Genomic DNA, 27,827 nt, shown 5'->3' with positions numbered 1-27,827 from the left:
TTGCCACACAGGCCCAACTATCCAATATTCATTGACAAGAAACGGTGAGAGTACAATTTGTCACAAAAGGGTTTCAATTGTAATGTATGATTGATTCTTTATAAATATCTAGTAGTCTTCTTTTTGGGTAATAATCAAATTTGAGATTAGTGTTGCTAGTGTCAACTAGTACCCACTCAAGTCCTATCCCAATTCCTATCTAAGAAGCAATTTTTTCCAACCTCTTCATTCACAAGAAGACCTACAAGATTCAAAAAAAGAAAAGGCCCCATAAAGGACAGCTTAATTAGGGAGGATTGACAGGTTCAAACGAGGAAGTCTGTCCATTAAATCAAGCAAAACAATTTTTTTACAATATTAAGTAACAATAATACATTAATTGTTCAGTCTAAACCACTAATCTGATACAAAAACAAAGAAGATGTTTGGAATGTCCCAATAAGTTACAAATTAACCTTTTAATCCTTGCTATCATTAACAGCCTCTAATCGCACAAAAAGTGGCGAAGAAGTCTCTTAAAAAGACATTTAATGGCTACAACATTGATAATTCAGCATCATCCATACCTGAAAAAAGACACTTGATGATCAATAAAGGAAAAAAAATGATAATGAAACGAAGAGAATCATTGTTCTTTTCCTAAATGCTGTGGACAATTGCATTTCTTCGTTTCTCTTCATTCCAGATGTGTGCCCATCTATTAATATTCTCCCAAAAAAATGCAATTGTCGATGCAGTTAGGGTTTATTGTTCTGATGTGATTAGGTATGTTTTGTAAGTGGTAAATAGGGTTAGTTTGTGAGAAATATTAGGTGCAATTAAATTGTTTAGTATTGTAGAGATTTTTAAAAAACAATATTGGGTGCAATTAGGTTATTTTAGGGTTTCTTTTATAAAGTGTAAATATATAAATACTCCAAAGAAGAAAGATTGGGCTATATTGTGTGAGGCCCGTGCTGAGACGGGTGACCTCTCTTGCAGGCTCAGAGAGCATACTACCTCAACCTTCTTTTATTTCTCTGCGTCCTTGCTTTCTTCCTCATGCATCTAAAAAAACAAATTAAACAAGAAGGCATGAAGATGAAAAAAATAGCATGTATTCTCACCAGAATCCTTGACAAGATCCATCCTCATCATATAGAAACACCATACACTACTGGATCTCCGTTTAGCTGTTCCAATATCACATCAATAGGTCTCCAATAACAGTTAAACTGCAAACACCAGAACTCTAGTATGAGCAACTAATAAGTTCGATTATCTAATATAGTAGACATCTTCGTCCATGCCACTGGTACTTTCATACATATGTAATTGCATGAATGTCAGCGCCATCTCCATGAATGTTGGTCAATGCTTGCATCAGAGAGAGAGAGAGAGAGAGAGCATGGATCTCCTTGTAGGAGGGATGAAATTATTTTTTTTGGGGCCGTTTGTTTCTAATGGTACATGCACGACTATATATATGTTAATTCTACACACCCATCTACAAGTGCAAATGCACAAACACAACCTGACCTTTCTAAGAAAAAAGGAAATCCATATGCATAGCATAAAGAAGAGCAGTTTTCCCACAAATTGTTCAGCTAATCTAGTTGGGAAATGCCTTGATCAAAATTTAATTATCAATACAGTGGAACCAAATTCTATTATCTCAATAACCAATATGCGTTATTTTGAACTTTATAAGCAAAAGATACCTCATTCACAAGTTCTTCAAATTTTCTACCAAGTTTCTCTAGCAATGCCTCTCCAGATTTTCTTACTTCACTAATATTCAACATGTCATTATTTGCCTGAAAATTTGGATCAGAAACCATAAGAAATACAAAGGCGAAAATGGCTGGGCATCAAGCGTATGTTTATGGCATGAGTTTTGGAAATGGTAGTACCTCTACCATTGTGGCTTGTAAGTTTTTTTCCATCAATTCGAGCTCGTGCAACTTGGCTCCCATCTCTGACTTGATGGCACTAAGCATTCTATCAGCCTCGGCACATTTCAATGCTTTCTCTTGCTCCACTGCCAGTGTCAACTTATCTGCTTGTTCCACTGCAAATGGAAATCCACTACAATACATGTACACATTTGAAAGCAGGTGAGGAAAATGGTATAATTTTTTTTCAAACTCTACCTTTCCCTTGAAGTTCAACACTTTTTGCTTCAAGAACCAAGTCCTCGAGCTCTGCATCCTTTAGTTTAACTTGAAGTGTTTTTCTTTGTTTCTCAACATGTTTGATAGATTCCACCTAATAAGTTTTGACGTATTAGAAGATATTAAAATTTCAAAGTCCTGACCTCACACTAGAGAGGCTCACCATCCCACTTTTGCCACCGCAGAGCAGGATATATACTCTAAACTGTGTTTGACTGCTATCGGTTCCTTAATCCATTAAATCCAATCAGTGTGGGGTTTGGACATGCCAGAGTCCCCGAGCCTGAGTCAAATCTAAGAGGCTCAGCGGAGTCAGTCAGAGACGTGGCCAAGTTCCGGGCTTGGCAAGGTGCGGAGCCTGAGTGACAGGCGAGTTCGTGTAGACTCGCCAAGTTTTCCAACATTGAATCCAATAATATGGTAAATTCTACCTCATTATGACACTCTAATAATTAATTGATCTGTTTGTTTTCTTTTCTTATACCTTACCCAAATAATCCTGTGTCACTAGTGAATTATTTAGTTGTGCACATTTAGAATATGAGCTTTCTCCCTCTCTCACACAGATATAATTACTCCATGAATGACACAAATATGAATGTCTCTGTGCGTAGTTTGTGTTTGCATGTGTTGGCATGTGCATGCCTGAAATTATGGGCATCCATAACATCAGAGAGGCATGACCCCATTTGTTTATATCATGAAACTTGCTAAAAAATTTGGCATGAGCACATGCACCCAGTAGTCAATCCATGTCAAGGACTAGGCTCAATCAAACCTGTTCTTGTATAGATCGCATCAAGTCCAAACTCTTCGATAACTTTTTGCAAGCCTGAAATCAAAGCACAATTGGTTTAGGAAAAACTGATTTACAAAAGGGAAAGAAAAACTAAAGTATGCGAAAGGAAAGAATATATTGTATATCCGGTTAATATAAAAGTTGTATATTGTAATCAGTAAATATGAGAAGGGTAGGATATTGTGTCCTGTATTTTATGGTAATGATGGGTATAGTTTAGGTGTCTATGATTTAGTTTCTATTAGTGTCATCTGTAATTTCTGTATAAAAGACAAGTCTATATAGTCATATCAATTAATGGACATTGAGAATTTTCAGAGAAACTTAAAACTCTTCACATGGTATCAGAGCCAAATTCATCTTAACTATGTCTATTCCTCGTCTCTAAAGCATTGTCACCGATTTTCAAGATGAGTTTGTGAGCAAAAAACTCGACTCTCTGATCTGTCTCTACGTCGAGTCGTGTTTCAACTCTCTGATCTGTCTCTACGCCGAGTCGTGTTTCGACTCTCTGATCTGTCTCTACGCCGAGTCGTGTTTCGAATCTCTGATCTATTTGATCTTTTCCAAGAATTCCTGAAGCCATTTGTTCTTGAGGCTTGTTAATTCGTCACTGCTTTCTGCGCTTGTCGATCAAGCAATCTGAGTATGCACCTGAAGATCCTACTGCTCGTTTCCGCGACTTGGTGTTCAAACTCCAGTTGCTCTCTTTCATAGCATCTTGAGTTTGAGGGGGAGTGTGAAAGGGAAGTATATATTTTATATCCAATTAATATAGAAGGTGTATATTGTAATTAGTAAATATGAGAAGGGTAGGATATTGTGTCATGTATTTTATGGTAAGTCTGGGTATATTTTAAGTGTCTATGATTTAGTTTCTGTTAGTGTCATTTGTAATTTGTCTATAAAAGATAGGTCTGTATATTTATATTAATTAATGGACACTAAGTCTCTTTAGAGAAACATAAGACTCTTCACAAAGAAGATCAGCTAATCTCTTTGACAAGTCAAATTAATCTCTAGAAAGAAAACTCCAAACTACATAACACTTTTCCACAGACAAAAATAAGAATTTCTATAATAATTAATTTCTATATGAAAGAGAAGGTCCACTATTTGGCATTTTTTCTAACAAAATAGGCAAATATAATATAAACTTCCATCAAGGTCCATGATAATATAAAAAACAAAAGCAATTGCATCATTCAAACATACCCTAATTAATTTGGATATTGTATTCTCTAGATTGTACAAGAGAACTGATAATTATTAAGAGCAACAACATACCAAAATGACTGACTCCTAGAATATCATGTTGAAGTGCATGGCTTGGACCTCCAGCATGATAATTTCCAATTTAAAACCTCCTAATCCATGGAGATGTTTTTTGTTTTTTTCCTTTTTCTTTTATTTTATTTTTTGAGAATAATGTATGAGAATATTTTGTTTTGGGCAAGCTTTCTATGCTTCCCCTACAACATAAAACTTATATACTTCCCTTTATCCAACCGTCCATTCTAAATGGAGGGCTAAGATTGCCCCAATCATAATGTCACGTATCTACACTATTTTATTTTTAATTTTTTTTATAAACTATTTTGGCACCAATTTTTGGATGTCAAATCCTCTATTAAACTCGCACTAGCAAAAAAGATGAAAAAACATTTTCAATAAAATAAAATTACCAAAATACCCCTGAAAGATTCAAGGGGTATTTTGGTCACTATTTTTAGTATTTTTTATAGGTGCGCCACAATGAGAAGATACCACATACCGAATTTCATATTCATACAATTTGTATAAAAAAAACTAGAAATAAATACTTTGAGACGTCGGATCTAAGATCAAACGGTGAGTGGCTATCTTGAACAAAATTGGATGGCTGGATGGTAGGGGAAGCATAGATCTTCTATGCTGTAGGGGAAGTATAAAAACCTTTCCCTTTTGTTTTATCAATTGTACTAATTTGCAGTACGGCTTGTTAAATTTGAGATCAGCATGCACACAAATTTCATAGCCAATCATCAGCATGGCAAAGTCCTCATTCTCACCATTTGCTCCCTATCTGAGCTTAGGCTACAAAGAAGGCAGTTCAACCAAGCTCCTTTAAACCCCTAGAGCTCATTTTACTCCACACATTATGGGTTGTTGAAGTAACAAGCAGCTATATTCATGTTCTTTCACATCATTACAAGCTTGAATATGAATCCCAGAAATGGAGCAGGCCCACATTAACATGAAGGGGCTTTGTTGAGCTATAGCAAACCACAGTAATCTCACCCAGGTGCATCATATATGCATGACGCAGTAATCTCACCAGGTGCATCATATATGCATGACTACAAGGTGCATATGCACTGTGTGAGCCATCTGTATTTTAACATCTTTTACCTGAATAAGATAGATTCTTGGTGCTCCAACAGCAATGACTGAAGTGGTAACACTTTGAGCATACCTATAGCCTTTTACCAATCCAGTATTCTTTTGGGAAGAAGACATTCAAAAAATAAAGTTTCAAAAAAAAGTGCGGTAGACACAATTTAAATTCATATACTAACATCCACTGAAAAAGTTAAAATCCAAGAAGAGATCAATATTCTTTAAAGAAGCTGAATCACCTCTTATTCATGTTCCACGAAAGGTTTTATTGTCAACGTCATATGGCATGGCTTGGTATGGTATGGTATGGTCAAGAGGTATGTCCCAGTATTCATTCTAGGAGAAATCCCATTCATGTAGACAAATGTGAAATGTTATTCCTAAGGGCCCCTTAGTTGCAAATGAAGGAACTAAGGAACCAGCATTGGGAGTCCACTACAAAGGTTGAGAGATTTAGCCCTCACTCTAGGCCTGCAAGGGAATCCACCCCAATAACAATGCCTCTTCATGAGTCCCAAAAGAAAACCATTATTCCACTCCACCTTTGTCTTTACAATTGTTCATATACCAAGTAGAGCCCTAAATTCCTAAATACTCTAAAATAATAAAAGGCACCATTGCCCTTTTAATCCCTATGACATTAGACAACCAAAAAAGCCCCAAAATCACACAAAAAATAAAAGACCAAAGTAACCCTGCTGATCCCTAAGTAGTGTCTTACATAACGGATCGGTAGCATGGATCACCCACACACCCATCCCAATCCGGATCAGTTGGATCCATGATGCAATCATCCAGATTAGCTGGATTGGCGATCTAGCAAAAAAAACATGGAAAAAAGGTTAAAAGATTATAAAGGTGATATGCTATGAGGGGGTTGAAACCCCAACGAAGTGATAGACGACATTTATTCTAGTCAACTAAGCTATTTGAGCTTAATGGTATGGTATTTAGTTTGTGTACTGTAGATTAATGAGAAGCACTGATTTCTAGTAGGAATCAGTACATTATCCACCGTATCCCGATCCAGATTGGCAATTTTTAGAACATTGTTCCTAACAAACAAACTCGGATCTAACAACATCAAATTTTATGGGGAAATGGTCCCAAATTCACAAGTTCAGGAAGCTGCCCTGGGCCCAAGCGAATGGAAGTTCAATTGATAGAATCTTCAAACCCTTTTGGAGCAGTTGTTGATTGTGGACCTGAAAACCCTGGTCACCGGAATTATTGAAGCAAATGCTAATTGAGCTTACAGAAAGGGCTAGAAGTTGGCCTCAGATATGTACACTCATTCATTATATATATCATTTGGGAAGTCTTTAGCCACTTCTAAGGCCAATATACAGTACCGTCCACATTTTAGAATACATTCATGATAAAGTTTCACATTGAACATTAAATAAAACATGTTTGGAGGAACAACTATAGGTTAAGCCTCATTCTACAAAATGATACCGAATCAGATAACCAAATCGGCATTGCGGTAACCCTTTATCAGCATCTTATCGAATAACAAATTTTTCTATAAGATGATCACTTATACATTTGATTCTAAGGAGCATAATATAAGTGTTACCTGTTTGTACAAATTCATAGTAGCCCTCCACCTTTGAAAAGTTTGGATTGCAGAATTTTCACAACTCTTCATTTCAACTCGAACGGATTTCTTTTCCTCTAGTGTTTTCTAAAAAAATGCACCAAGGAATGTATCCATAATGCCAAGTCATATACAATAAATCATAAATATAACGACGAAAAGCATACTTACGTTAATGCAATTTAGAATTCATGTAGACACAGCAATAAAAGACATCATAGCTATTCAAGATCACCCAAAAGGAAGACAACAACCATAAAACTCATGGATAACAAGGATGAACAGCCAATAGAATGGCCAGATACAATAAGCCTTTCTCATAGAAGCAAGAAGCAAGGTAAGTCAGAAATGACGCAGCTGGTATTGTTTGTACCTCGATTGGATTCAGTGGTACTATACCATCGCTCTGGATCTATCAACACCACTGGAACTCTTGTTGAGTCCTCCAGTCGTGCCCTCCAAACCAGGCCATACTTACGCACTATCAAAATTGTATCAGTACAGGATCTTGTTTCGAATGTATGACCGGTTGAGACAATACCCAGCTCCTATCATCTAATTAAAAATCTCAGTACAACTGTTTTACTTCACCATCAATGTTTTTGTATTTAGAGATCACATTTGGAAACAATTGAAAATCATTCGACCGTTGTAGATATTCATGTAGAGGTCTTTCTCCATCCATCTCATCTTCTTTGGAGCCTTTGTTATTTTAGTCTTAATAGAACCGGTTGTCCTGATTCTGAATGATCCATGACTACATCCTGTATATTCTTTGCTTCATCATCGGTCGCCATGAAGTGCAAAAGGTCAGATATTGTTGCTAGGTCTAGCGAAGAGAAAAAAATTCTGTACATGATATTGTATGCATGTCACTTCTCAGCTCCTCTCCATACAATAACAATAATGCTATTTAAGTTGGTTGTAATCTGATCCTTCATAAACGCCCAAAGCATATTGAATTTTACTTACATTTTATGACAGAAGCATTGTTGAGATGGGTGATCACTATTTCACATAATGCTACAGATACCTAAACAGTCAACTTGTTAGCTAAAGTTATACCAAAACTTTGTCTCTTTGTTTTTTACAATTAAACAGCTCATTGAATAAAAGTGAGCTTAAATCTGGAGCCCAGTCTTATATCCATTATTTGATTTCAGTAGGTGACCCTCCTTTTCTTTATTCATCACCCAAGTTTTTTATTTTTTGATAAAGTTAAACTTTAATTGATGAAGAAAGGGGGAGTAGAATTTAGGCTATCCACAAGGCAGAAGCTCTAAGTACAAAGAGAAAATAAACGAAGAATAAAAAAGCCTTCTTTTTGAAGGTTACATTAACAGCAAAAGCAACCCACAAAAATAAGCTGATCCAAAAATACAATGTTTAGAACCGTCCGAAGTAGCCGCTTCTTTAGCTGGAGTTGAGTTTGAACTTTAGTTGAGTTAATTCATCACCCAAGTTGAGTTTGAAAGGTAGGTGTTAATACATAGCTAGTGTATGTATGTGTACAAATTACATGGTTTTGGTTTTGGTAGCACTATAAATTGCAATTCTAAGTAAATCCATGCTTTAGTCATTTTTTCTTTAGAATTCTAGAGAACAATTTTTTGTTCTTTTTCTCGATATAAATATTATATATGGGTCCCAAGAGAAGTACATAAACAATGCAATACAACCTGCCTTACCAGCCTTCTAATATCTATTAGTGCTACTAGACATCCTGGTTTTGGACGATATTGCGTGTTGATATTCTCAACATTTGGACACATGTTGACACACATGGACACAACAGCAACACATTGTTTGTACTTGTCAACCATGTCTAGCAAACAAACAAGAGTGTTGATACTTTTACTAGATATGCTGCATCATTTGTCCTCCATGTAAAGAAATTTTCTTTTTTTTTTTTTTTTTTTTTTGGGGTACCTCAGTAGGGATTAACTTCCTTACCCATGGTAGAAATGAAACTCAAGATGTCATGTTGTGGAGCCACTTTGAGTACTTAGCCTTGAGCCTATTCCCTCTAAGATTAGCATTCCTTCTTATCATTTATTGCATTTGCCATTTAAATTATTAATATTCAAAGAAATCTGTTGCTATCAGTATTTAATGTCATTCATGGTAATACCATGCACAAAGGAAAGCATGACATTAGTTAACCACATTTAATGACTACACATGTCGATACCATGATGCTTTTTATGTGTGAAGTGTGATAAAAGAAAGATGACACTAGCAGGGTTTGAACCTTCAACCTCTCAACAAAAAATTTATCACTTTATCATCATGCCTTCAACCATATTTTGATCAAGATATGAAAAAATTATATTGGTAGGGAACAAAGGGAGTATTATTTTGGAGAAAAATATAGAGAAAACATTTTTTTAATTTTTCAAATAAAAATAATTTTATAACAGTTTTTATTGATATGAATTTCAATATATACTTACAAACATACACACACACATACATATATGCGTATATATATATATATATATATATATATATATATATATATATATTCATCATCATCATCATTTTAGTCTTTTCCCAATTATTTGGGGTCGGCTACAGGAATCCTAGTTCTCTATTATGCTCTATTAAAAGCCATATCCATAAATCCCCATATCTTTTCGGCCTACTTCCAATCACATCTTTTTAGGCCTACACCTTGCCATTTTCAGTCCTTCCTCTTGAACTAATTCGCACCTCCTACAAGGTGTTGTACTTGGTTGGCGCCACACGTGGCCAGCCCACCTAAGTCTAATCTCTTTCATTTTATCGCTTATTGGTGTCACGTCTAAATTCTCTTGACTAGATTCCTTGAGAATTCTATCCCTTCTTGTCTTGCCACTCATCCATCTCAACATCCTCCTCTCCGCTACACTCATTCTATGGGTAAATTATTTTTTGTCTGTCCAACATTATACCCCATAGAACAAAGTTGATCTCACCGTTGTCCTATAGAACTTGCCCTTCAGCCTCATTGGTATGTGGCGATCACATAAAATTTCAGTTGCAGATCTCTACTTCACCCACCCAGCTATAATTCTATGTGCGTCATCTTCCTCGATCTCTCCATTTTCCTAAATTATCGATCCAAGATATCCAAAGTGTGGTATCTTTTGTACTTTCTAGCCGTCAATCTTAACTACTTCCTCGTCTCTACTCCTATTATTACTAAATTTGCACTGTATATACTCTCTCTTAATCCAACTAAATTTAAAACCTTTGAATTCTAGAGCATGCCCCCAAAGTTATAACTTTGTGTTGGCGTTGTTTCTGGTCTCATCAATCAAAACTATGTCATCTGCAAACAACATGTACCACGGTACCTCATCCTGTAGGTACCTAGTTAAATCGTCCATAATTAAGGCAAAGAGGTACGGGCTCAATGCTGACCCTTGATATAGACCTGTTGTCACTAAAAACTCACTCGTCTCTCCACTAGTTGTTCGTACAATAGTCACCGCTCCATTGTACATATCTCTTACCAAGTCGATGTAGTGTCTAGAAACGTCTTTCTTTTCCAACACCCGCCAAATCAAATCTCAAAGTACTCTATCATAAGCTTTCTCTATATCAATAAAGACCATGTAGAGGTCTTTTCTCTTCGCCCTAAACTTCTCAATCAGTTGCTTAAGTAGGAAAATAACATCAATTGTTGACCTTCCTGACATAAAACCAAATTGGTTTTCAGATAAACTCGTTTCATGTTTAGTCATTGCTCAATGACTCTTTCCCAGAGCTTCATAGTATGGCTCATAAGCTTGATCCCTCGATAGTTTGCACAATTCTGTATGTCTTTTTTGTTCTTGTAAATAGGTACCACAATACTTTTTCTCCATTCGTCTAGCATTTTCATTGTTCTCAACACCTTGTTGAACAGCTTTGTCAGTCAGTCAATGCCAATTTCCGCCATGCACTTCCAAACCTCTATCAGGATATCATCTGGTCCTAAAGCCTCTCAGCTTCTAAGAAGGGCGATGACCCTAAACTTTCCCTTAACCCATCCCATGCCGGGGTAGAGGGGCATGGTTATGTTAGGTAGGCTGCCAATGTAAAATTTTGTCAAAAGCTATCATGAATCTTGATATATATATATATATATATATATATATATATGTGTGTGTGTGTGTGTGTGTGTGTGTGTGTGTGTGTGTGTGTGTGTCGTTTGTATAAGACTGAGGCTCTAAACAATCAAAGTAGGGTGCACCTTCAAATAGTGTTGAAAGATGTTGTTTCATACTAGAAATCTTTGTGATGTCCTGAAAATGTATTTTTCACACTAATTATAAAATGTAAAACTTCAAAAGTAGTGTAGGTCGAGCAAATGAATACTTGAAAATCTTGAAAATTGACGGTCCGAAAATGCATTACAAGATGCACTATTTCTAAGACTTGAAATCCATTTTTTTCTCATGTCCATACATCTTGAGGTCAAGATGATCAATTTGAGGATTTTTGGGCTTCAAAACCTCTTTTAGTGAATTTTTGAGGTACGCCCTAAATTGATTGTTTAGAGCCTTACCCTTATGTTATAAACATTTTCCTATATATATATATCTATCTATATATATATATATATATATATATATATATATATATATATATATATATATATATATATATATATATATATATATATATATATATATATATATGAGGAATGATTTCACGCAACGGTTGTATAATAATATAGTGAAACACACTTCAAAAACCATGTTAAGTCTACTTGTTTGACATAATTTTTAAATATGCACTCTTTTCACTCTAATAAACAATCACAGAAGGTAAAATTTAGAAACATACCCTAGAAAGTGTTATTTTGGCCCAATTAATATAAACCGTCAATTTTAGTGAGATGCTTAGATCCATGGCTCAAAAAGATATTTTTCCTTTTCAAAATGTGTAGATAGTTTTATTATCATTAGATGAACAATATCAAAAAAGAAAAACTGATTTTGAATTCGTAAATGCCTAGATCTTGAAATTCTCCAAATCGATGGTCTAGATTATTTGTTGGAGGGGACTCATTATACTATATCTAGGTGCAAATTGAGTTTTTTTTTTTGAGATTTATTATTGGGGTAAAGAGAGCGTGTGCAAAATTTGCGGCCATACAAATGTCATGAACATGGTGCTCTAGAAGTGTGGTTGTATTATATTACAACGAGACCAGACATCAGATCATTCCTATATATATATATATATATATATATATATATATATAGGGAATCACTGCTGTACGCCCATACGTGAATGGCCCAAATTGAATCTGGGTCATTCTGTGGCCGATCTGACGCTCACAGATGTCTGATAGTACTTGAATTTTAATTTTTTTTCTACAAAACCAAATCACTTGAAATTTTAGACGTGTGATCTTCTCATCAAGACGCACTTAATAAAAATATAAAAAAAAATATTTCACAAAAAACAAATTGATCAAAATACCTCCTGAAACTTTTCGAGGGTATTTTGGTCAATTTATTACATGTAAAAAAAAATGATATTTTTTGTAGATTCACCTATTTTTGAAGAACACACATCTAAAATTTCAAGTGATTTGGATTTATAGAAAAAAAATTAAAATTGAAACATTATCGAACATCTATGATCGTCAGATCGGCCCAAATTCAATCTGGGCCGTGAGCGTTGACTGTAGCAGTACGCACCTGGATGCACAACATCTTTTCCCATGTATATATATATATATATATATATAAGAGTTATGTTAGGGCACTCACATTGTGGAGTAATTTGTCATTGTACTCAACAAATTTTGGACACTTCTATACTCTTATTTTGTACATGGAGCATTTTTTAATAAAGGTATTTTTGGTCATTAGGAGGGGTATGATGTCATCCACATGGGGTGTTGATATCACACCCCTCTTAATGATAAAAAATATCCTTACTAAAGAAAGACTCCATGTACAAAACAAAGATATACAAGTGTCCAAATTTGTTGAGTACAATGATAAATTACTCCATAGAGTGAGCACCCTGACATAACCCTATATATAATACTTGTGTAGTTGTATCGTAGGCGTACTAGCATTTTAGTTCGAATTAAAAGACATCTAAGCAGTGTTTTAAAACCAGGCTTGGGCAACGCCCCCAGCCACTATCCGAGCTTAGTTACTTGGCAAATTTGGGTCAAACTCGGCCAAATCACACTCAAACCAAGGGATGCGCCAAAAAGGGCCCAAAAAATTCAGTCTATTCCTGAAAAAAAACTTCTAAAAATAGAAAAACTAGTAAAAAACTGAACAAATCATACAAACATAAAAAATAAAAAAAGCATACAAACCATGATATATGAAAAACTTAATTTTATTAGCTTGAAAAACAAATCCAAAAAATATGGGAAAATTAAAAGAACTAGAAAAATCATAAAAAAAATGGAAAAAAATGAAAAGTATATATACTATACAATACATACTATACAATACTAGTTACAAATCTATAATAACTGATTTAGTAAAACAATCAAATATATGTATTAAAAAAAAATGAAATTTTCCTGATATTTTACTTTTGAGGCCGATCACCCAATCTTCACGCTTGGTGTGAAACGATGCCTTCGGTCCTTGTCAAAGCTCCCCAAACAATCAAATAAAAACCCCCAAACCAATTTTGGATTTTGAGTTTGGATCTAGGAGATACAAATTCTTGAAAAATTCAAACGAATAGTAATAATGAATTTCAAATCTCTCAAATCCTTTTTTTTTTGAGAAAATCAGGCTTATGGTAAGATCAAGAACAAAAAAATAGGCTTAGAGATCAAATATCAGTGAGCATCATCCATCATTTACGAAAAAATCACCATATTTGAAAATGGGTAAAATCTTGGCTAAATTATCGATATAAAAAATCTGAAGCGACCACTAAAGCTTTCTCTCCCCTCCAAAAATTCATCCCCCTCCCCCCCTTCCCCTCCTCTTTCCCCCTCTCTTTTTCTCCTTCCCCTTGATATATCACCTTACAAGGGTGTGGCTATCAATTCCTTCTACCTTTTTCTTTCTGCTAATTCCTTACTTTCTTTTGTCTTAAAGCACCCGGATTGTGGGCTGCCTCATCATAGTCACTGCTTATGAGTACTCTTTGTAATTAACTATGGTAATATACAAATATATTGTCACCATTTTCAAGAAAAATACATAAAATTTGTTTTTTTAAAAAAAACTATTGCATCTAATAGATATATCAGGGAAAAATCCAATTATGGTTTCAAATTTGGCTCAAATCGATTGAAGTTTAGGCTTGAAATACAAGACAATGAAAGGAGGGCAGATTTCCACCCCTGCTTTTATTTTTGGAAAGTGTATAGTCCTTGCTTAAGTCCTGCATACTGTACACCTAAGTACCTTGTGCCCGCCCAAGTCAGAGTTAGCTCGGCCAGAGTTATCTCGGGCGAGTTCTCGAATACTACACCTAAGTTGGTGTCAATATACTACTTATATTTAAGGGACAATTACTTCTTCATCACTATCATGATCATCAAGCATTATTCTGGTTCCCTAAGTAAACAGTCTTAGTTTCTTTCCAAAAATTGTGCATTGATGAAAGCCCATAATTGAGAGTTTGCGCTAGTAGATATTGAATTGCAACAGTAAAGAAAAGGACAATGTTCTATTGTCATCTTTTTAATCCACAAGGAAAGTTATTGACCAGGGGACGTTCATGCCTTCAGAAGCTGCAGCCTTTCAAAAAATGAAAGAACATTTCTGATCCTCAAATACAGGTTCACTTGTGACTCAAATTTTTTCCAAAACTCTTCCAACATGCAAAGGATTAGCCATAATTTTGAAATGAGCAAACTGAGCTTAGGGTTTAGGCATGTGCTTGCTTATGATGTGTCAGAAATCACATGTAGAAATTTGATAGATCCTCAAAACTTCTTACTAAGTGGAGAGAACTATTTCCTCCAAGTAGCACAAAAAAAGAATTATTCTTGCTAAATCGACAAATCCCCAAGTTGGCTTAAGATGGGCTAGGTACCAGGCCAGTTCTAGCTGAACTCGAGCAAGTCGCCTAATACCCCCTTTTTCATGTAAAAAGGAAAGGTAAAAATAAAGGAGCTTTAGCATCTTTTTGTCTTTTTCAACCAATAATTTATCTGCCATGATTTAACCCCTATTTTTGATAGATTTCGATAAAAATTGATCTCTTTTAGCCACCCAAAAATCATTATTTTCATCAAAGTTGCATTTTGATGAGATTTTGATAAAAGTCTCTCTCATTTCTCAACCACTAATATACCATTTGTTGGTGTTGAAGCCCTTTAACAGATCCCTATAACAATTTTTTGGACTAACAACAAAATAGAAAAAATTGAGAGTCCAAATTTCAGGACATTTTTTAATTTGCCAATCAAAAATCTTCGATTTATCATTATTTCATCAAATTTGTCCCTAAATGTTTATATCACCTTGATCTATGAAAAACCCAACATTTTTTTTTAATCAAAACAAAAAAATCTCTAACATAGGTTTTTTGTTTTTTACCCACCATTTTGTTCCCGAAGTGGGTGACAGGTTCGACCCAATCATCCAGTTTTTAAACATTTTGCTGAGTGATAGGATTTAAGCACATCTCATATCTTCCATATGAATTTAATTCCAATTCATACAAGAACTTAGTCATGTACCATATTCCTAAGAAATAACTTATTTTTTGACGAACATCACATTTCTAGAAATTTAACAAAACAATTACCAAACAGGGTACACCAAACCACAGTAATCTGTTTTGAGAGATTCAGAGTATATGGGCACACAATCATAAAAGGACAAGTCCGACCAAATTTCACATAAATGTCCCCATAGATATCATCAAATAATACATTAACAAATGCTTAAACACATATAACTCCCCCTAAAGTTAGTGAATGGATGACAATCATAAAGCACAAGTTGCCAATAAGTTTGAATATTCAACACTAACCAATAACTTTATATGTCAGTCTCGTTGGATTCCATATAAGAACACTAACCAATAGCTTTATATGTCACTTGGTCGTTGGATTCCATATAAGTGTACTAGTAATTATGGTGAAAAGAAAAAGCTAGCTCAGTGAACTTATCTTATTTGGAATCCGATAAATTTGAACTCAAAAAAAATCCGATCATTGGACAATGACCAGAATGTAGAAACTATAAGGTTAAATATGGAAACTAGTTGGAATGGAGATTATCAGGTAATTTTACTTCATGTCTATGCCAAAATAAAATGTGATTATTCTAGAACACATATAGAAAGTTAATTACCTGTAGCTTCTCTGGCGATTGAACAATTTTAGATCGCAATTCTGAATTTTCTTGAGCATGCTTTGCTAATTGGAACTCGGCACTTGAGATCTACCAGAACTTGAAAATCATTAATAATGCACTAGGTAGCAAACACTTTAGTTTTAAATAATGACATGTCTAATTTCAAAGCGAACTGTAAATATTCAAGCATCAGCATTCCTAATAATTATGAATGACAAGTTAATTTTTTGTCAACTATCATTGAAAATAAACAACATTGTGGATGACTTGACTCATGCCATGAAAAATAACAGAATACAATATATTCAAGAACTGGCATTACATGTACTACTTAAAAATGAGGTAGCAAAATCCAAAACAAGAGAATTTTCTGATTTTGCATCTGCATAATGTTAAACCATTTTTATGCAAGAATACATTATATCCAAGAACTGACATTACATGTACTATTTAAAAATGAGGTAGCAAACTCCAAAACAAGAGAATTTTCTGATTTTGCATCTGCATAAAGTTAAAGCATTTTATGCAAGACATGATGCACTATGGAATGTGCCATGGGAAACATGAGACAACAATATGTTCAGGATTATATTTACAATAGCAAATGCAACCACAGCCAAAGAAAGCATAGAATCGCAAGAGTGAGACGTCGGCCTTTACGAAGTACTTACATATTACCATATAGTTGCTACAATACCACAATAGACAAAATCTAAGGGCAATACATATCAACACACATCAACACAAGTATAAATCAACACAATTTCCTCTTTATTAACACAAGTATAAATCAACACAAGGGTTTTTGGGTAGATTGCAGAATGACTGTATATATGTTCTTGAGTTCGAAAAATTTTCCTTTTTGTCTGAAATTTAAACTCCAACATGGCGAGAAACAATTGATCTGGAGGTTACATGGACATGATGGCTTTTTGCCCAACAACCACAAACATGAGACTTTGGGTCCAAGCGCTTTCAAACATTTGTCAAACAAGGGCTGAAGTTTCATTTGGGTTCCTAAAGATCAATGCTCCTATTTTAATTCAGTGAGCATTATGTATCAAAAACATAGACCTACAACTTTCCACTGCAGTTAACCGTTCATACCCTGATCTAAATATATCATAGAACAAACTTTAACTTTTTTCAAATCGATTCATGATTTTTCCTTTTCAATGCATTTCATATGCTGGCGAATGTGATTTGATGTGTTTGGACCTAATAATTGGTCTGGGATTTTGACTCTTAAAGGGGTATATGCTGCAAATGATTCTTAATTCACTCCAAAACATTCGTTTATCACCAAAATTTAAATTTAATGTCATTTTGATATTTTTTATCGTGCATGAACGCATTTCAAATCTTTTTACTTTGGTTATGTGATCTAACATTCAAATAACATTCATCAATCTTTGACTTTTAAGTAGTCTTTATCATTTTTTTAACTTTATTCAAAGTGGATTGCTTCATTCACAGGACTTTTGTAATCATAAGGCCAAACACTCTGCACGTTCTCACAGCAGTTAAGAACTTAAGCAATTTTTTGGTAATGCAAACAAGCCCAGAATGCTCCAAATACAATTCCATTCCCCCCCAGTCAGAATTTTATCTGGACCATCCATTTGATTGATGCTAGATGTGGTGGAGCTTTTATGAAGCTCCAAATCTATTTTTAAGTTCTTAAGTTGTTCTAGAAATTGTCTTGAGCCTTTGTGGGACCCTCACCATTTAAAAAGTGATGAACTCAGGGGAAGTACCACTGCTACAGTATTGGCCCTCGAGCTCATGAAGTACTTTTCTATTCTTGAATTTGATCATGGCCATTTGTCGTTTCGATTGCAGCAATTTGCAAAGCAAACTACTGAAATTAACTGGGTAATTGCAAATTAGAAATGAAACTCCTGAACCAGGATAAGGGCCTTCCAGATCTCATTGCAACTATAGAAGTATCAATCAGTGACTTACATTGTGACCTATTTGTTGTTGGGAGGGAAGGTTGGGTATTTGATGAAGCCTAGTAACAGAACATCATGTGCTTATTATTACCGCTAACTACAACAAGTAAAACGATTTCATCTTTGCATGACTCAGACACGATATGTACCAAAACTAAAGGCTATCTAAAAAAGTGCATCAATCAATCCAGATTTTCATCATTAAAAAATGATAGGGAAAAAAACCAAGATAGTTCAAGTTTTTAGTTACAGTATATAACGAGTGTCATTGTGAGGGTGTGGAAATGCAAAGGCTTTCACATTACAAGCCTTTCCATATGTGCCTTGATGAAGTTCATCAGGATGATTTATGTCTCTCCGCAAATGGCAAAAATGAAAACAAGCAGCTCTTATTGATGAGTGCTCAATCCTGAGGAAAGTATGGCAAATTAGAGTAGGGGAGAACTTCACATGAAAATGCAAACAATGAAAACTGAGAAGTCAGTGTAGTCAAATAGGGTAGATAGTCGCCCATCATATCTTTATAGCTTCAAAAAGCTCAAGCAGGTCGGAAATCGACTGGGTAAAAATTTAGAAAATAGTATTAAATGCAATTATCAGGCAAAACAAATATAAAAAGGATCATAGCCATTATGACACTGAGGAAGTAAAAAGTCAAAATCAATGATAGGATGATAACCTTTTCATCAATTTCTTTTAATTTCTCTCTAAGGTTCCTATGCGTGGCCTTCAATGATGCTTGCTGCTCATTCAGATTAAGAACGGTCCGCTTCAACTCCTTGACTTCAGGTTCTAACTGATTAACCATAGGCTCCTCAGCTTTCCTAGCACCCTCAATTTCCAAAAGCTCATTCTTCTTCTGCAAATTCAAGCCAACCACTGAGTGAGAAAGGCATTCTCCAAAAGAACCACGTGGTGGGAACATCATCATCAGAGAGCAAAAGAAAGAAACTGAACCAAATGCATTTCATTGTTAAAACAGCACGAGAGTTCAGATCGTTATTTATCCTGCTCTGAAAGACCATAAACAGAAACTATATTTGTATAAAGAAAAGGAAAGAAAGAAGATGCAAATCCAAAAGTGTTCAATGCAACAATTATACTTATACCTCAGCTAACTTCATCTCCAACTTTTCTAGAGATGCCGCATAGTCATTATTGATAACAGGGTCTATAAGACCTATTTTGTCCTCTCTGCAACATTATACATAAGAATAATGATAAGGACAAATAGCAATGAATCATTATTACACCTGAAGAAACTGGTGTTGTTCCCCTGATGTAATATAAAGAAGTGCTATACAAAATCTTCAAAGTTTCACAGCAATAAACTCCTTGAATGCCCAGTACATTAAACCAAAACCAAACCGAATTATCCCATCATGGAAAAAAAATACCTTGAACTTTCAAAAGGAACAAGCAAGAGAAAAACTCCATGAACTTCAATGAGAGTGTTCTATGCAATAGAAGTGAGAAGATCGAGCATGAAGTCACATGTAAACACACCTATATAAGCAGAAATTGATAAGACCACTGACGAAGTACACAGTTTTATTCGATTCTGGTATTACCAAGTCGTTGAATAAGAAACCATCGACCCCAATCCTCGAGAGAACATCCTTTAATTTGCAGTACAAATTGACCACTCGAACTGACTGAGTGTGATGCTCTGGATTCTCCAATACCTCGAGGGCAGCGAAAGAGGCTGATCCTGGATCATCTCTGCAGCAAACATTACCGTATAAAAGAGGGGAAAACCCCTAGAAAGAGAATGGAAATCTTAGAAAGCTTAGAGAGAGAGAGAGGGTGGAGACCTTTCGGGATCGAGATATTTCAAGAACGCGTCAAAGAGGCTGCAAACAAACTCGGGAGAGGGCCTTTCGAGTTGGTCATGGGAGATGCCTGCAATCTCAAATTGAGAGAGAATGGCCGCGATGTCCTTTGTCTTAAGGACTGGGAATGAGTATTCCGCCATGTTTCGTCACTCCTTAGAGAGAGAGAAGGATGTCAACAGGAAGAGAGAGAGAGAACAGGAAGAGAGAGAGAGAGAGAGAGGAGGGGGGACTGGTTTATGGGTTTCCCGCTCGAACGGGCAGGAAAAACAGGGGTTTTCAAATAGGGAAAGGCGCCGTCAGTTGTAGAACTAAATCGCACTTCTAAAATAAAAAATAGATGTACTATTTTAAAAACTTCATATCCATTTGATGTCGAAATGATCAATTTGAAGATATTTGAGCATCAAAATAACCTCTTCTAATGGAATTTTTGAGGTGAGCTCTAATTTTATTGTTTCGAGCATTAACTCTATATAAACTTTTTTAATATATTTAAAAATTATTTAAAATAAACATATAACTTGTTACAAGATGTACCATTTTTTGAAATTGAATTTTTTGTTTTTTTTTTCCTTCATATCTCATTGATCTCTAGGTTGAAATAATCTCGTACAAGATTTTCCAATTTCTGAATACTCACTACTAGTTTTTTTTTTTGAAGTGCACTTTACTTGGATTGTATAAGGTTTTAACCTTATATAAACTTTTTCTTTTCAAGGGAAGAAATCAATCGTAAAATTATGTTTTGTTTATGGTGGGGTTTGCATAAGGCTACAACCTTAAACAATCCAATTAAGGTGTACCTCTAAATTTTATCATAAATATAATTTTGGTGTCAAACTTCTTTAATTTTGTTTTGATGAAATTTTGAAGTGCATGGGTTTTGGGGTAAGGTGGAGACATTGGATTAATGGATGTTTGTCATCGGCATACTTTCCTGTTTGATAAATAGATGCCCAAAATGTTTTTTAGTGCATCTAGAGGACTGAGGCAAGGTGACCCACTATCTCCTTTTTTATACACAGTTGTGGGTGAAGCTTTTAGCTTGATGTTGAATAATGTGGTTAGAAGGCAATGGTTTAGTGGTTGCAAAGTTTTAGATGAATCTCTAATGATCTCTCATTTGCAATATGCAGATGACACTATTATTTTCTGTAGTTATCAAACTAATCAAATGATTTATATTAGGAGATTTCTGAGATATTGTTTAGTGACACTTGGTATTAAAGTGAATTTTGGGAAAACCTCAGTGATTGAGATAAGTTGTGATGGAGCAATTGTTGATCAGATGGCTAGAATTATAGGTTGCAAAGTGGATCATTTCCCTGTCACTTATTTGGGAATGCCTATTTCGGATTCTAGGTTACCTAATGAGGTTTGGGATCCAATACTTAAGAGAGCAAATGTTCAGTTGGACTTATGGAAGGTTAAAAATCTTTCTTTGGGTGGAAGATTGACTTTAGTTAAATCATTAATTTCCAACTTACCTATATCCCAAATGTCCCTTTTGGTTATGCCTTCTTCGGTTAACAAAAAAATTGAGTAGATGATGAGGAACTTTTTGTGGGGCTCGAATGGAGACCAGAAGAAGTGTCACTTAGTAAGTTGACAAATGGTGTACACACCCAAAGGAGAAGGTGGTTTAGGAATTTGTAAAATCAAACTTATGAACGAAGCTCTAATTTATAAGTGGTGCTGGAGATCTTTAGATCAAGATGATCAATTGTGGAAGCAGGTTCTTGTTGCTAAATATGGGATAGATCCTTTAAATAAGTTTATTACAAAAAGAAACTATGTTGGTATGAGGCAGTCTCATGTGTGGAAGTTAATAAATTCCATGAGAACTTTTATGCTCAACCAAATTAGGTGGAATGTAGGAAAAGGTGACAATGTGTTGTTTTGGCATCAGAGATAGGCAACAGAGGAGGCTCTTAAGTTCAAATTTTCAGATTTGTTTCACAGATGTTCAAATGAGATCGCTAGGTGATTGAAATTGGATTGATAAATGGTCGTGATGCTATATGGAATATTGATTGTTGCTATAATCGTATTCCCAATGTGGTTTTTAAATAATTATCTGAGTTGTTGCAGCGTTTAGCTAACATTCGTCTGTTTTCTTGGAGGCTAACGATGAAGCTGTATGAGTACTTGAAAAAATGGAAATTTTTCAATAAGATTTGCTTATTCCATACTTTTCCATGATCGGATTAGATGGACCCAATCGGACCTTAGAGATATTTGAAAATGGAGGATCCCACTTAAAGTTAAAGCTTTCATTTGGGTTATGGCTCAAGGATAGGTTTTGATTTTGGACAACCTAAGGAAGAGGGAAAAGGTGATTGTAAATGTTTGCTTGCTTTGTAAAGGTGATGAAGAAAGTTCATTTCATCTTTTCTTTTTATGTCCATTCTTTTACCACATTTGGCAATGAGCTATGTACCATATTGGGGTAAATATGGTCATGCTGGGATCATTGGTACAATGAATGCAACAACTTAAATTGATTGGTCTTCCAAAGCTGGTGGAATGATTTGGGATATTTTTAGAGGTGCAATCATTTAGGAGTTGTGGCTAGAGAGAAATAGAAGAACGTTTGATGACATATCTTTAGGGACTCAGGAGCTACAATTTAAGATTTTGAATTCTGTTTAGAGTTGGCTTAGAGTTACCAAGGAAGGCTTTGGGATTTCTAAAGTTGATGTATTTTCAAATATGGATAATCTCACCGCCTATCGTTTTTTGAAAGTTAGATCAAAATTAAGATGGGTACTACTGGTAATTGGAGTTCTAAAGATTAATTTTGATGGTTATTCCCTTGAAAACCCGGTGGTAGCAAGTTTTGGTGGAATATGCAAAGATCAGAGTGGGAATATTCTTTTTTGTTATGCTGGACCGTGTGGTGTGGCTACTGCAAATCATGTAGAGTTAGGAACCCTTTTGCAAGGACACTTGATTTGGAGAGAGAAGGGATTTAGAAATGCAGTGATATTGGAAGGCGATTCTTTGAATGTAATAAATTAGTGCATTTGCATTGCTAAACCCCCATGGCGTTTGAGATCTTTGTGACTTCAAGTGATGGATGCAATTTCTTCATTGATTATCTATTTTCAACATGTCTTCAGGGAGTCAAATGAGGTTGCAGATGAGATGGCGAAGAAAGAGGGGAATGTCGACCAGATAGTTATTTCAAATTATTTATTTTGACCAATGTATATTTCCCTATTTAATATCAATAAAAGCTAAGTAATCTTGTAAAAAAGAAGAGAGGTTGTTTTGATGCCCATATATCCTCACATTGATCATCTCAACATCAAGATGCATGGACATGATAAAAAAATGAATTTCAAGTTTTGGAAATAATACATATTGTAACACAGTTTTTTACTGTCAATTTTTAAGATTTTCAAGTTCTCATAGATCTGCACGATCGACACTATTTTTTAAGCATTAAATTTTATAATTAAAGATGAAAATATATTTTAAGGCTGTCTCAAAGATTTTCAGTATTGAAACCACACCCATAATATTAAGAGTACATGGTTTCATTAAATACCTTCTCTTACAAAATAATTCTATGACTTTTACATTTTACAGTCTAATCCCCTCTTTTCATTGGATTTTTCCTCAAATGGCCCTGAGTTGGGTGTTTGAGGTGCCACGCCCATATAACACTAGCAAAGCTTTCTGCGTGCAGAGTTTCGAACCCATGTGACAACAAAGCTTAGGAAAATAAAATAAATATTGTGGGTTGTGATTTATAAATATTCACATGGTCCATCAACTCTAAAGGGGTTGTGATCCCCTAAATTGAAGGAGCATGTAAATATTGGTGGTCCAAAGGACCACAATTCTTCATCATCATCGTCCGAGTCTTATCCCAACTATTGGAGTTGGCTACACGAATCTTTATCCTTCTTTCCACTCTATCAAGGGCTAAACCTTTTGTTGGACTATAAGTCACTATATTTCTTCTCACTACTTCCATCCATATCTGTTTGGGCTATTGCCATTGCCATTGCCTTTTTAGAGCCTTCGACCATTCTTTCTAATCAATGTTGTTCTAGGTCAATCCTGCACATAGCCAGAACATCTAAGTTTTCTTTCCTTTATCGTATCGCCTATTAGAGCTACATCTACTTCCCTCAGATGTATACATTTTGAATCCTATCATTTCTTGTCACTCATCCATCTCACCATCCTCATCCCAACTGCACTCATTCTATGAATATATTATTTTTTGACATCCTAATTTTATGTTCCATAAAGCATGGCTAGTCTTACAACAAGCTTATAGAAGTTTCCTTTTAGTTGCATTAGCATACTATGATCACATACGACTTTAGAAGTACATCTTTACTGCATGCACCTAGCTTTACTTCTATGCACGATCTTTCTCAAAAAATTTTATTATTTTATAAAAAAAATCTCAAAAACTTACAAGACCTAAAAAAGTTAATATTTTATAATTTTATTTAAAGTCTAAGAGTAAAGATAAATTTTGATAGTAGTTCTCTGAGAAATTCGGGTCCAAAAAGAACGGGATAAGTTGTGAGGAACTATAAGGGTGAGACCACTTTTTTGTTATGTACGATTGTATGGATGTGATAATGCAAATCAAGATCAGCTAAGTTGTTTACAATGAATTAAGTTAGTCCCGGTGAAGTGGGTTGACGGTTTTAGCTAGTTGAAAGGGATTCTCAAAATGTTGCTAATTGGAATAATAAAGAGTCTAGGCTGCCTTGGAAATTTAGGGCAACTTAGATTTAACTTATGGATTTATGCAGCACAATAGTGGTTTCTTTCATACATGTGTATAGGGAAGCTAACAAATTGGCAAATGGTTTAGCCAAAAAAAGGGTAGTATTGCAGAATGTAGTAGTCTATCTGAGAGTAATAGAAATACATAATATTGTTAAAAAAACAATATAGACATCACACTAATGGGATATTACAATTTAATCCAATGTTAAAAACAATGGAACGACGACTCAGATCATTCATCATGAAAACCGGTCGGATCGGTGGATCGGCTAATCTGGCCTTAAAAAATTTCTAAAAATTACTAAAATTTATTTAAAATTTAGCTCTTTCAATTTTAAAAAATTTAATAGTATTGCATTATGGTTTTTCATTATTTGATTGAAAATATATAAATATTGAGAATATGTATCATGTCTTTGTATTTGTTGTCCATTATGTGAAGTTTAAAAAAGCAACTTATAGCAATGAAATGGATATTTCTAACTCAAAATTTTAATTATTTTTGTATTGTTATAATCCTAGGGTTTCTATTTTCACTTGCCCTTGTAAAGGTACAGGTCTTTGCTTATCATTTCTTATCATTTTCTCTTTTCCTAAAAAATTCTTTATTGAATTAATTGTTTATTTCCAAAAAGATGGAGTAATGCTGACAAAAATTAGTCTCTTTACTATAATGGAAAAATATAGAATAAGACCATTTACCTTTGATACAAGGTGGTCACATTAATCTTAACCATTGGATGTGAAATTGGGTGGCTACAATTATTCCATTGACCAAGCTCAAACTTCAAAATGAATTTTCTCGAACTTTGCGACACATCCAAGCTATCAAATTTCACAGCAAATGGTTGTAAGGAATTGTGACCACCTTTGTATAAAAGGTAAATGGTCTCATTGTATACATTCCCTACTACAATTGAGCCCAGAAAAATCCTACAGAATCTCGTTTCTAAAGGCCACAATTTGCTCGTGGAATTTGGTGGACCCAACAACTCTCATTATCTAGGGGTGGCAAACGACCCTGACCAGGGTGACTTGGTCTGGGTATGGGTCAAAAAATTGGACGAGGCGGGTCGAGGTTGGGTCCAAGATTTGGACCCGAATACCATCTGGGTCCGGGTCCATGTAGATCTATCCATATATATATATATATATATAGGAAATGTTGGCTTTAACCTGCAGGCTAACAACTACAGTGTAGCCAACGGCTCAGATTGAATATGAGCCGATCTGAGGGTCACGACTTTAATTTGTATTTGAATTTTTATGTTTTTCTACAAATTCAAATCACTTGAAATTTTGGAAGTTTATTCTTCTCATCAAGGCGTACCTAATAAAAATATTTAAAAAATAATTTGTAAAATATAAATTGATCAAAATACTCCTGAAAAAGTTTTAGGGGGTATTTTCGTTTTTTTTGTTTTTTGGCTGTTATTTTTTAATATTTTTATTGGATTATTGTATTTTTAAATAATAGAAACTCAAAATTTTAAGTGATTAGATTTGTAAAAAAAAAAATTGAAAATTCATATACAAAATACAATTGTGACCAATGGATCGAGCCTCAGATTCAATCTGAGCCGTTGACTAACGCTGTTAGCTAGTAGACTAACACCAGCCTTTCTCTTTCTCTCTCTATGTAGATTTGTCATTATCTTGAATTAGACAAGAAACGTGCATGAGTTGCATAGATATCCAAGTCCATTTACATGAGAACTTAGTCGCTCAATGCCCACTGGTATTCTACTCTGCAGCCTTCTCTCGCAACAAGAGATAGTATAGTGACGGTTTTTTAAGAACGTGCACCATTGTCCAACAAGGTGAGTCATCATCACCTTCATTATTATTTTATTCTAATCATTTGTGATCCACTACATGAATCATGCTCTATCATTTTACTTTTTAAAGACTATATCCTCTATGATACCATAAATCCTCACATATTTTCTCACTAATTTCATCTATATCTATTTGAACATTCTTCTTGCCTTTTTAAAGCCTTTCACTTGGACTATATCACACCTCCTAACTAGTATTGTACTGGGTTAGCGCTACATATGGTTAATCTGCCTATATCTACTTTCGCTCGTCTTATCGTCAATTGTACCACAAGATCAATGAAACATGTTTATTGCCCTTATAGGACTACTTCTAGTGCATCGCATTCAAGACAACCCCATTATAGGTCTAAAGCAAAGTGAGATTCCATGAAGTTGAAAGATTTACTGAAATATACTATCCATTTACTTCTTCAAATTAAATCCAATCTAATATTAACTTTAGGATGCCAAATTTTGGGGATGCAACTTCTTCAAGCCATAGGCTAATGTCAATAAAAAACAAAAAAAAATTTCCTATAACACTCTCTATGCACTTGAAAAAAATAATATCTCAAGATTAAACACAAACTATCTAATTTTTAGAGAGTGAGATCTAAATGTTAGAAAACTCAATAATCAACCTGTTTTTAAAAAAAATAAAATAATCATCTACTTGTTCTGGATTGATTCCCAAAATTTCAAATACAAAAAAATTTCCCGAAGTAGGAATTCTGACCGAGGGAGTGGGTGCACACTATGCTCTTGTGGGAGCATTATATACGAGCTATTCTATGAAAATCAGAATAGAAAATCAGAGGGAAAATTACCATGTTCCCCTACCAAAAAAGAACTCCACAATGAAACCCCTGTTGAAAAAGTACCTCACTAAATACCTCAAGAACTTCTTTTTCTTTTTCCTCATCTAACCCCGTAACCCACTTTCTAGAAAGAGAGATCACAGATGAAGGAATTTCACATGGGCTTTTGCTCATTGTTTAGCAGAGTGGGACGTTTGGAATCCCCTCTCTCTCTCTCTCCCCACAAATTCAGGTAAAGCTCCCTTTGATACCAAGCAAGCAAAACTCAGCCAGTAAATCCTCTTTGGTTGGGTTAGAAAAAGGAAAAATGTTTTGGTTTGGGTTAGGAAACTATCATGAGGAAATGTTCTCTTGAAATTATTAGAGATTCTCTCGTTTGCTCAAAGTATTTGTTTTGATAACTGATTAAGGAAGAAAATAGAACTTCAC

At 34.8% G+C, this 27,827-nt stretch overlaps 1 protein-coding gene across 4 annotated transcripts; it reads right to left on the bottom strand.

Annotated features, from left to right (window-relative positions):
• Window positions 1-296: 296 nt before the first annotated feature.
• LOC18435733 (kinetochore protein NUF2 homolog) lies at window positions 297-20,444 on the bottom strand. 4 transcript variants are annotated; one of them, XM_020668151.2, is made up of 12 exons: window positions 19,979-20,444; window positions 19,671-19,886; window positions 19,274-19,358; window positions 18,844-19,023; window positions 16,207-16,296; window positions 6,911-7,018; window positions 2,932-2,985; window positions 2,133-2,247; window positions 1,893-2,050; window positions 1,701-1,796; window positions 1,107-1,214; window positions 297-566 (listed from the first exon to the last, which is right to left on the bottom strand). In XM_020668151.2, exons 1-11 carry the CDS (start codon window positions 20,137-20,139, stop codon window positions 1,134-1,136), a joined length of 1,344 nt encoding a protein of 447 aa, XP_020523810.2. In that variant the 5' UTR covers window positions 20,140-20,444; the 3' UTR covers window positions 297-566; window positions 1,107-1,133. The 4 variants fall into 4 exon arrangements, 3 of the variants coding, with proteins under 3 accessions (XP_020523810.2, XP_088705534.1, XP_088705533.1); XM_088849408.1 differs by having other exon boundaries at window positions 20,067-20,281; XR_016042484.1 differs by lacking the exon at window positions 2,133-2,247 and having other exon boundaries at window positions 1,893-2,067.
• Between the last annotated feature and the right edge of the window lie 7,383 nt (window positions 20,445-27,827).

Source organism: Amborella trichopoda, chromosome 10, assembly GCF_054954075.1.
Source record: "Amborella trichopoda isolate Santa Cruz 75 chromosome 10, AtrichopodaSantaCruz75HAP2 v2.0, whole genome shotgun sequence".
Classification (NCBI taxonomy): Eukaryota; Viridiplantae; Streptophyta; class Magnoliopsida; order Amborellales; family Amborellaceae; genus Amborella; species Amborella trichopoda.
This window is presented reverse-complemented; position numbering and strand designations above follow the sequence as displayed.